Source organism: Crinia signifera, chromosome 11, assembly GCF_055691185.1.
Source record: "Crinia signifera chromosome 11, ASM5569118v1, whole genome shotgun sequence".
NCBI lineage: Eukaryota > Metazoa > Chordata > Amphibia > Anura > Myobatrachidae > Crinia > Crinia signifera.
The window spans coordinates 106,509,351-106,521,477 of NC_139227.1; the positions used below are offsets into that span (position 1 = coordinate 106,509,351).

The window sequence follows — 12,127 nt, forward strand, 5'->3', positions numbered from 1 at the left end:
GGATGGAAATACTTTTTCTATCAGTATGTTAGAGAGATTGGATGGTACTTCCTCATCTTTGTGGCCAACGCTTACGCCAGTTACATAAGCTACTTTCAGAATAGCATCATCGTCCCATCGTGGGCTCGCCACGCTTCGGGCTCGGTTGCGGGCTTCCCTCGTGACCACTTTACTAAAGGTAATAGATGGTGGTGTGCCGTACGCTACGTAAGTTCCATAGCGTAGGCAGTGGCTGCAAAGATGAGGAAGTAACAATTGGACTGCCAGGGGAATGCCCCATTATACTTCATATATACATGATGATCACTCACACTTGTCACTGTATTGTTGTATATGTCTGCAGTAACCCGTGAGAACTAGGAGTCAGGTCACCACTCTAGGCCCATGACTGAGGAGCTGTTATAGGGGTGGACACTATTCACAGAGCTGCTGAGTGCTTTTACCGATTTACCCTGAGGAAGTTCTGCGAAGTTCTGTGATGTGCGCGGGAGCCGACATCTGTAAGCCCAAACCGCTCCATGTGTGGGAACCTTGAGGATTCCGAACATACTATAGGACTTTCATTTCTGCTTCCATAAAACTTTCACAGTTTATTTTTCCTTTTTTTTACTTGCAGAGACATCACATTGCGTTATAAAGAAATTCACCGGCGGAAACAGGAGTACAGACCGGCTGAAGCGGTACAGCAGAATGGGGAAGCAAATTCTGAAAGCAAACCGAAAACTCTTTGAGGTTTGCAAAACCAACCTTGCAAGTGGTCTTTCTGCCTGACCCACCGTTACTGAACATGAATTGTACTTTTTGTATTTTAATGTATTGGATACTACTGCTATTTAATATTGAAATCCATAAAACTTTGTGCGTCACACTTTTTTTTTCCTTTTTACCCTTGTGGAATGGAAACTGGAACTTGAAGGTCAAACCTGCTGTTTTGCACCAGACACAAGAGGGGCCCCTGCCTCGTAGGACTTACAGCTTTTGTTTAGTAGCAAAGTATTTCAAGTTATAACTAGTGTGGTCCTGTATTTTTCGTTTAGGTATTTCTGAAAACTGATATATTTTTGAGACTTTTAATAGCATTCCATATTAATAGTTAATGTTTTAATTGATGGATAAAAAAAAAACAAAATACAGTTTGAGCACTTGATGAAAATGAGTTTAAGGATAAATGTGCTTATTTCTCTGAAGACGTGTCCTCTACATACAGTGGAGGCAATTTAATAGATTGTCTCCCTTCCATGATCATACTTTACTGACATGAGGCCCCATGATTACACTTGGGAACTGTCAATCTGTTGGATTTAAGAGTCTATCTTTGATTAATTTTGTGCTCCCAAGTATGGCGTATGCCATCCTTATTTTTTAATTGGCTCTAGTTTTTGAGATATGCTTATTTCTCCTCCCAGCGTTAGAGAGGAGATATTAATGTTTTTGTGTCTCAAACTTGACTACCAGCTACGTTATCACAAATAAAAGTAATTTTTGTTACGTTAATGTTTTTGTAGTTTTTATTTTAAACAAGAAAATCTAAGTGCTAACCTTTTGCAGTCCAATTTTGCAGTCTGGTCTAAATTAATAGTACTTTTTTTTTTGTTATAAAAAAATGGGCTACATTGAATGTTGAACGTTGTTAAAGTTATTTTAAAGTAGCTCACCATTGGCTCTGCTACTAGCGCTAGGGCTGTTGAGCCTGACCAGACTTTGGACTTGAAAGGGTTAAGTAAAGCGGGCTAGACTAGTAAGCTACTTCAAATTGAGCAAATTAAATTTTACAAGTAAGTCTGTTTTGAAGCAAATTCTTATAAATGTATAGAGGTCCTGTGACTGCCTCTGTGCATATGTGAGAGAAAGCTGTGACTCGCTGCCAACAGATGTACACACAAACTGTCACTGTGTATGTATATGTGTGTAATATATATATATGTGTGTGTGTGTGTATGTATGTATGTGTGTGTGTGTGTGTGTATGTATATATATATATATATGTGTATATATATATGTGTGTATGTATATGTGTATATATATATATATATATATATGTGTGTGTGTATATATATATATGTGTGTGTGTGTGTGTGTGTGTGTGTGTGTGTATATATATATATATATATGTATATATATATATATATATATATATATATATATATATATATTTTCATCGATTTCACTGGAAAAAAATATTTTTCTTGCGAAAGGATTTAATATTGGTTGGCAAGTACTCGCAGGTCCTGTTTTCGCATTAGAGCTTCACTATGGCTGAATTGGTTTCAGTTTCTAACAATAAGGATCATTTGTTTTGTTTGTGATAACGTAGCTGGTAGTCACGTTTTGAGATGCAAAACACATTCATATCTCCTCTCTAACCCAATTGAAAAATAAACAAGGTATATTCATGATTAGGAGAACAAAATGAATCGAGAAGTAGATTGACTGTTCCCCAGTGTTCTTTCCCATCTAGCACCTCCATAATGGAAGTGTTTTTAGTGAATGTAAAGCTATTTTATGCCAGTATTTAATGTACTGTAGCCCTAACTGCGACCTACGAGGTGTTTTGAAGGTTAATTGAGTAATGTTGAGCGTGCACTGATATATGTGCAGGCTTATCTGTGTGGACAAGCTTTACTTGGGTTCTAGATTTTGCTGATTTCGGTCTTGAAAATACAGACAACCAAACTTTGGTCCATTCCACTGTTCTTACTAAGCTAGCAAAGTGCAGTCCCCCATGACAGAGCAGGCTGGTTTGGCTGTGGTAGTGATGTCTTCTCAGCAGTAGCCAGCCGTAGATTATCTTTCTGCGTGTGTAGTACGTACTGCTCTGAGTTTGTAATGTCATCTTATGTTCTAAAAAGGTAATCCATCTCTCCTGCCAGATCTTTTATGGACACCTGAAAAATGACTTTGCATAGCACTGGTTGTGATGTAGTTGTCTTGGCAGTTAGTGTACAGTGTGTTTGTCCTTGCAATGACTGACAAACTGGAGAAACTTCTCAAGATTTTTGGTCCCCAATCATTTACAGCTGTGTCCACATCCACGCATCCTTATATATCCTATTAATGCAAACTTTTCAACTAAGCCACACCAAAACACTAATTCTAAGGGGTACATTTACGAAAGTGTAAGTTATTATGCCAATAGCAACAGATTCTAGCTATATTTGGTGCTAGATAATAAATTCAAAGCTGATTGGTTGCTATGGGCAACATATTTCACTCTAGGGTAAAAGATATGCGTAATCTGCACTCTGTTAATTCTTTTGCTACAGGAAGACTCTAGTACGAAGTTTAATGTACGCTAACTTTGCGGCAAGATTAAGGAACTTGGACAGACTTGCATCCATGTAGTGCAGTCAGGAGAGTTGTCCCAGGATACAGCTGTACATTATCCTTCTGCATGTGCAGTACGTACTGTTCATCACCACAAGGGGGCAGATGTATTCAGCTTTAAAAAGCAATAAACGCAAGGGTGATGTCCAGCCAATCAGCTCCTACCTGTTATTATTCAAATACAGCCCATAACATGACAGCAAGGAGCTGATTGGCTGGACGGGTGTGGTATAATTACCTGACAGTCGGGATTCCGACAGTCATTACTCAGACGTCGGAATCCCGACTGCACAGCGTGGGGAGCGCAATGAAGCCCCTTACGGGCTCGCTGCGCTCGACACGCTGCGGGCACGGGGGCGAGCTGTGCTCGCCACCTATTTTATTCTCCCTCTATGGTGGTTGTGGACCCCCACGAGGGAGCAGTCAGGATTCCGACGTCGGAGTATTGACTGTCGGAATCCCGACTGTCGGGGAGCCGTCCGGCACCCGGCTGGACAGTAATCCCTTTTAACCGCAAGGGTGATCTTTTTAAAGCTGAATACATCTGCCCCCAATAGGTTGATCTACAAAGGTAATTTATCCATCTTGCCAGACGCTTTGTTCTCCCTGAAAACCTCTTTTCCCAGCACTGGTTTGAAGGTAGGTGTGTGGGCAGTTTGTCAGTGACGGTCCCAATGTTTATGTAGTTTATTGCTAGACGCATATTAGGATTTTTGATCAGTTTGATAAAAGGTGTATAGGATTGTTTAGGCAGATAACCAATTCATTATTAATACAAGGTCATGTAACTACTTTATTGTAGATAAATTCGTTTTTAATAAAAGCATGAAATGTAATCTAATTATTTGATGATGAGCAGACACCTAAAGCAGTTGGGCAGCATTCTGGTTTTCCCACCTTATCAGTGGCTCTATGCACCGAGGGTCTGATGCAAATCACACTAGTAGCCGGTAATTCTGGTAACGCTGCAGACAGGTTATGTGCGCATATAGGCACTGCCGTAACCTGTCCTCCTGGCATTGTCCTGTACAGCTGTCCGTAACCCACAGCCTGTCATGTTCGACACATATGCAGAATGCATGCACAGTCCTCGCACCATCGGAAATTAACCCATTGGGTGCCACCCTCTCTGTGGGAGACGTTCAAGATATCCAATAAAAATGGCAGTGTCCCACGTTTGTTATATACGTGTAAATATTACAGGTAATTACGATGAATAAAAATGTTTGGCAATTTCCGCACCTATTTTGACAGCTACACTTGGCACTCAAAGGGTTAAGTGTCAATGATGGATCCTGGCACAAGAGCAGAATTGATTAGTGCACGGCTGCCAACGTCTACATATGATTTACCTACGGGCTGGAGTCTTACATGCGGTCTTACAGCAACAGTTCCGATATCTGTGCTTAGACACAGGTGGCTTAAGTATTTGAGTCAGGTTGAGTACATCTCTGCCCAAACACTGCTATCGATAAAACCTGGATTGCTGAGGTGCCTTTAGAAACCACTGCATTTCGATCAATGTAGTGACTGCAGAACATTGCTCTAGCCTCTGTATATGGTCTTACCCAGTATTGTGTGCAGACTTGGGGCGCTCGGCCTGTTGGATTAATAAAGTAGGTAGAGCAAGAATAAATCTCTATTTTGATGAAATTGTGGAATTCTGTGAAATGCAGGGAGTCCATTATTCATGTCCGACTCTGAATACACTCAGCTGGAACATGATATAACATAACTGGCTGAATAAGTGTGTCTCCAAGGCATTGGTGAACAGCAGACGCATACTCTACATAAAGTGGATGAAGCTAGTTTTCTCACCTATTGCCCTTACTTGAGCAATCCTTTGTTCTGCACAGTATCCAATCCTACTGGCCTGCCCAGTCGTTGTGGCATAATGTGTTTACATTATATGACTAATGTTGGATTGTTTAACAGATATGGAAAAATGGATGTACTGTAGGAGGCAGCAATCCTATATTCTGCACCAGAAAGCATCGCTGTGTTAGCATTGGGTAAACAGGTCCTGAAAGGGAAAATACATTATGTGGATTACACATAGGCCCAGTACAATAATTTTTTGTCCTACGTGTAAGAGTATAATGAAAGAAAATTACAATAAAATCTGGAAATATAGACCTGGTTTAAAGTAAAATCTGGAAATATAGGCCAACAGGATCTATAGTAAAAATACTTCTGTAACACTATATAAAAAAGGAAATACATTATTTGATTGATTGTCCTTTAATACAAAGGGAAGTATATGCTGTGTGTAGTTGTATAGGCTGAGGTTCCGGTTTGCCTCTTAACTGGCAGCTCCGTTCCGAAGCTGGATAATGTTTGGGTAGATGGACTATTGCGACTAGATCACATGTATATGACTGAGGTGGTAGTTAAAGGGCAGAGACATGAAGAATGACAGGCAACTGAAAAGGAAGCTCATTGTGCAGAGCTGGTAACAAATTCATGGATAAGGGGAATGAGCAGCTCTCACCCTCAAGTAAATGCGACTGTGCAGACTTGTAGGACTCTGAGAATGTCCTTCACTAGGAGGGGGGCCAAGGGGATGGGTTTGGGTGATGTTTTTGGTTTTTATAGGCAGTCGCAACCACACCACAGCGAGGTTCTCGCACCTATTTAGATTCCCCACACTATGTAAGAAGACAGGGTGTGGATCATGTCCGTGATCCCAAAAGGTTGCGGCTGGAAAAAAGGTTGAAACACCACCCCCCCACCCCCCCTCCTAAGGGGCTATTTTGACGCATGAGCACTTGGACCCCGATTTAGTGTATCGCTTCACTCACCAGTTTGGGACACTTCCCTAATCTGCGTCCAAGTGGCTGGTAAAGTATAGAAAAGTCCCCCTAAAAAATGGAGAAAAAAAAATCACAAAATACATGTCAACCTTCATTTGTTAACCATAGCCGTGTCAAATATTTGCTTATGTCAACATGTTGTCTGTCAACTTTGTGCATGTCGGCCTTGACCTTGTTGACATATCGTTCAGATTCCAAGGAAACCAGCGTAGATGAAGACCTAAGGATATTGCATCAATCTGTAGCTAATTCCTTAGGACAAATAGAAAGAGGAACTGACTGGAGGGGGTTGGAATGCCTTTAATGTTATGAATGACTGCCCAGGTCCATCATTTCTGAAGGCATGTGTGGTTCTAAGACTGAGATCCTCTACATACATCCGTACATGCGGTGTCATTCATAAAACAAGGGCTGCATTTTGCACGTTTGTACAGCCATCAGTGGAACTACCTCTTGATGTATATTAAAGCATCACCGATCCTACTGACCTCTACTTGATTTCCTGCACAGAACACTTGACCTATGTTTGCTTCATGTGGCAGATTACTGTATCGGCTGTCTCTACATTCAGAACATAACACTAATAATATCCTCTGGCTTCGTTTTTTTTCTTTTGAGTAAATGACTGGACCGCTAATTAACCAGAATGCTTGGTTAGTACATTCTCAAGTTGGAGCAGCTGATTACATTTATTAAATGGGCTCTTGTAAATGACTCCATATTGGTTCTGTAAGCTGGTCTCCAGGCGCACGGACGGGCAAAGCTGCTGAATGCATCAATTAAGTTAAATATTTCTGCAATCCTTAGTTGAGAAGACAACACTGAGCAGTAGCCTATCAAGGTCCAAGTTGTGCCAGGATTGTGGTGGTAACTTCCTGTTCCTTGAACCAAAGCCTTTAAATAACCGCGGTCACATGTTTTTGCAGTGTACTTCGATTTAAACCAATGTTTTGTATCAAAGACTTGTGCTGTGTAATAATAAATGTTAATACTAGTGAATTCGCTCTATGAGTAAAGGTATATGGTGGTATTACAAAAATCTTGTCTGGTGTCATTTACTCCCCCCACCTCCTAATCCTGTAATGAGTTTGGATTCATATGAATGCATTAAGGTGTGTGTACTTGAAGTTGCATCCTGCCATCCGGAATTGGTTGGTTGATACCGATCAGAAATTATACTGCCTGGGGTACATCGTAAGGAGTGGGTAACAATGTAATGGGCATTGCCTGTTCCACTGTGTGAACACAATAGACATTTGTAATAAGGCTCGTTCAATTTTATGGTGTAATCATGTGGATAATATATGTAGAACAGGAGAAATAGCATACCTCCCAACATGACCCTCTCCAGGAGGGACACACTGCTCTGTATCTGGACTTCCCTCATAATGTATGATTGCCATCACCTGTTTTACAGAGGTTAATTGATAAGAAAGGTGCTTCAACACAGGTGATGGCAATCATTAAGGGAGAAGTCCAGAAACAGATCAATGTGTCCCTCCTGGAGATGGTCATGTTGGGAGGTATGAAAGAACTCCCGTATATTTTACATTCACAATTCATAGTTACATAGTAGGTAAGGCTGAAAAAAGACTTGCGTCCATCTAGTTCAACCTGGTATAGATATCCATTGCTGATTTGGTAGGTTCTGGTATTTTACAGACAAATTATGTTTCTTATTTGTACCCATGGATGTTTTTCTCCAGTAAATGTTTGTCCAACTTTGCCTTGAACGCACAATTCCTTTCATTGGATTATATGCTGAAATGACTACTGGGGTATATGTCATCAGGGGTAGTCTTTTTTTTGTAAATCATTTAATTTGTGTGTACAGATGTATAAGGATGCATCCTTTTGTGTGCTATAAATTACGTGCATTTATGTCTGTTACAATGAATCTTATGCACAAATCTGTGCGAGTAGGATGCACAAGCAACTTACTTTGATTAAAATGATATAAGGCATGTCTATATTCTGTGTGTGATCGCAGCTGTATCTGCATACAAAATGCTATGTTACTGTTTTCCAGTAAAACACTAACATAGCTTTTAGTAAACAGAATATAGGCATGATGCATATCATTTTAATTGACACAAGCTGCTTGTGCGTTCTTTTTACACCTCTTTGCAAATGAGGCACATTGTAATGGAAAAATGTTGCATAAAAAGACACTCGGTGCTACCGAGTGGGACTGTTTTACAAGCAAGGAGGCTAGATGTATGTTGATGTATCTTTAGCTCAATTTATGTAATATGGTCGTATTTGTGACATAGAAATGTGGATGGCGTTGCAGGGTAGTTGCTAAATTCTCCCTGCAGCTCCGTCTCTCCCCCATCCCCTCTCTCCCCCGCGCTGCTGCTGTAGATGTCAATATACAATACAGAACACTACAGCAGAACTTGGAGCACAGACACCCTGTTTATCTGTACAGGGGAGAGATGAAGCTGCAGGAATCTCCCCTATACTGTGCACGGAAGCATGTAGGCAGACTAGTACTAAGGTCTCTTTATTCCCCTGAGTATTATACACACAAATAGGGGAGGGAGGAGGAGGAGGGGGCTGCTATATAACAGGCTGTTAGAGCAGCCTGATCACACGTAGAAACACAAACATGGATAACGCCACTAAAAAGTGGCGTTATTATCACTTCCGAATTCATTTTACAATTCAAGTTTATTAAATCTGAGTAGCTCACATTTCCCATTATAATTATGGGAACCGCTAACTAAAAGATTGCGATAATTAGGTTTGTGGGAATAAATTGGCGAAAAGGCTGACAATTCAAAGTTAATACATTTAGGTGATACTAAAATAATGCGAAAAGGGTGCGAAAACACCCGTTATGACGTTATTTTAGTAAAAATAATGTTAATAAATGAGCCCCTAGATGAGAATGACCAGACTAGTTAAAGCTGACCGTAACTCCAACCACCATGCATTATGGTATTGCACAGTGCATTGTATCGGGAAGCGGTGGATGGACTGCACTTGGTTCCTCTCCCAGCGGCCAGGAAACTAATGGGGGTATGCAATCTGAGTCGTGCTCCCGCAGCCATCTCCCGACGGGGGAGATGGCTGCGGGGACCTATTCAATGCTGTCTTCCCCGACAGCATTGAACAGGGGTTCTCCGCAGAACGAGCCCGACATCACAAGCTGTTGGGCTCGTTCTGCCGAGAAAAGCCGGAAATAGGCGAGCTCCCGGCCGGAGCTCGTCTATTTCCGTCCTCAACTCGCGGCCACGCCCCTTTCTCGCCGCCCGGGACATTGAATCCCGACCGCCGAGCTCAAGTCGAGCAAAGCGAGAACGGGACAGGGGCACGGCTACCCCCTAATACCCCCCGAAGGCTTCAGTGTTTGCAGGCTCATCAAATTGCTGAAGCTAGATTAATCTGATCTCTGCTTTAAGGTGTAAGATGAAAAGATTTAGATTTTAATGTAAAGAATATTAATCCGTGGATCAGTTCTGCACTGTATCTTAGATGGGGATATAAGGTGACAAGAAGACCGTCTACACTCTACATCCCACAACGTACTAAAGAAGTATTTCTGCTGGACTTATCAATCCCAATTAGAACTACAGGCTCCCCATCTTCATATGGCTACTTTCAGCATGAGAATGGACCATGGGGTTTTTATTCTGGTTCACTCCTTCTGGCATATTCCTTCTTAGATGGGCAAAACCATGTGCACTGCAAGGGGGGGGGGAGGCGGGACAGATTTAACTTGTGCAGAGAGTTAGATTTGGGTGGGGTTTTACTCCAAAGTGAGATCTATATTGCAGTGTAAAAATGAAGCTGTCAGTGTTTTCCCTGCACAGAAACAAAATAACGCCTAGTTCTCTCTGCACATTTTACATCTGCCCCCCTGCACTGCACATGGTTTTGTCCATCTAATAAGTAATTTGCCAGAAAGAGTGAACCAAAACAACCCCCATGTCATAAAGCAAATGTCATTTCAAATGGTTCCCAAGAGCACGAACTGTTCCATGGTCTCCACCATCAGCAGATCTTGTGCTAGGAGTAAAGCTATATTGGTGGTACTGCTGGTGAAATAAGGCCTGTACACACTGAACAATATTGGTTAAGGATATCGTTCAGTGATGGCTAAAGCTGTGCAGGCAGTTGCTGATGATGTAGTCAGATTCGGGGTGGTGTTAATGATCCGCAGGCACATGCATCGTTAATGGCAGTAAGCATATACACTAGAGATTTTGCTCAGAGGGTTCTTTTATATGTTGGGGATTAAAAGCATTTGGTGATGTTTCTCAAACACTTTTTCACAGCCGTGCTGGTCATGTGCCATGGGCGGCTCTGCCTTGGCATTCCAGGGGTAGGTGCATGCCGCAGTGTAGTTTATGCACAGAGCTGTGACGCCGGTACTGCACTATGGGGTAGGACACCATCATTCTGTAAAATGTTTTTGGGGATGATATTTACATTACAGTCCTGTCCTTTCTTTTGTGATTCCCAGTGCCTTCAATGAACCTTTCACTGTGATTGCTTGGGTACAATATGTCGACTGGCAGTGGCATAACTCCCGGAGCCGGGCATTCGCCATTAGGGGGCACAACTGAGCCGGCCCTAAGACCCTGATGATGCAACGCTGCAGTGGATGCGACACACAAATGACCAGTTCCTGGGCCTTTGCAACAACTGAAGCAGCGGCAGAAGTTACACAAACAATCCATCTACTGCAAACATGTCCAAACTGTGGCCCTCCAGCTGTGATGAAATTACACATCCCAGCATGCCTTGCCATAGCTTTAGCATTCCTTAATAGCAAAACTGTGGCAAGGCATGATGGGACTTGTAGTTTCACAACAGCTGGAGGGCTGCAGTTTGGACATACATAATCTACTGCATAACCTATGGATCTCCAGATGTTGTGATACTACAAATTCCATCATGCCTTGCCACAGTTTTGCTATAAGGGAGTGTTAAAACTGTGGCAAGGCATGCTGGGATTTGTAGTTTCACAACATCTGGAGAGCTACAGGTTGGCCTGTCCTGATCTGCATAACCGCAGTTTTTGTAACTTCTGCAGTAAGCGATAGTGCACCTGCTGCTGCTGCATTTCTTACAGAAGAGTCCCGGGAATGTGTCCCCTAATCCACTGCAAATCTGCACCACACGTTCACCTTCCTCTCTGCTTCTGAATGGATCCCCGCTGCACGTCCACGTATGGTGGTTCGGCTCTCCTGCCACCGCCACTGGGTCACCGCTGCATACCACCACTTGACCCCTGCGCATAAGTAACCTATATTTGGCATGCTGTCCCTCTCCCCGTCCACATATCACATTGTCCTTATGTCCTTGGCTCATACTATGGGGGGTTATGCAATGTGTCACCGCTTTTTCCAACGTGGGAAATAGTGGCGGCTCCCTATTCAATGCTGTTGATGCGGGATTATGGCGGAACTGACTTTAGAAGCTGACGGCCTGTTCTGCCGATAACGGCCGTTAATTGTCGCAATCCCGACCGCAGATCGACAATCCACGGCCATGTCCCCTTTGCGTCTTAAGGACACCTTCTTTTCAATGGCCACACCTCCTTTGCCGGAGGGGGCACTACCATCTATGTCTACATCATCCCTAGTGACTTACCTTCTCCTGGCAACAGCTCTGGGGTACTCAAACTCATGGTGTTCCAGTAAGTATTTTTCCTATATTCCTACCCTCCAGAGCAGGGGTCTGCTGAAAGGCTGCCTGCTCTCCACCCATGCTCTAGCACAGGCCTGTCCACACTGGCCCTCCATCTGTCCCAGCATGCCTTGCCATAGTGTTAGCATTCCCTAATAGTAAACCTGTGGCAAGGAATGATGGGACTTGTAGTTTCCCAACAGCTGGAGGGCCATAGTTTGGACAATGCCTGCTCTAGTACCAAACCCTAACACACACTTCCTCCCCTGCAGTCTAACCAGAACAACCCCAACCCTATAGCCGACAAAGCAAACATTCTGTGGTTAAGTATGAATGTTGGCATTGACAAC

At 42.7% G+C, this 12,127-nt stretch overlaps 1 protein-coding gene across 2 annotated transcripts in view; it reads left to right on the forward strand.

Moving 5' to 3' along the window:
* Positions 1-6,047, forward strand: part of PTDSS2 (phosphatidylserine synthase 2) — a 70,710-nt gene extending 64,663 nt beyond the window's left edge. For both annotated transcript variants that reach the window (XM_083164150.1, XM_083164151.1), the window contains one exon: positions 617-6,047. In XM_083164150.1, coding sequence (XP_083020276.1) covers positions 617-731 — 115 coding nt within the window. In that variant the 3' untranslated portion in view covers positions 732-6,047. The remainder of the gene's footprint in view (positions 1-616) is intronic.
* Positions 6,048-12,127: the final 6,080 nt, after the last annotated feature.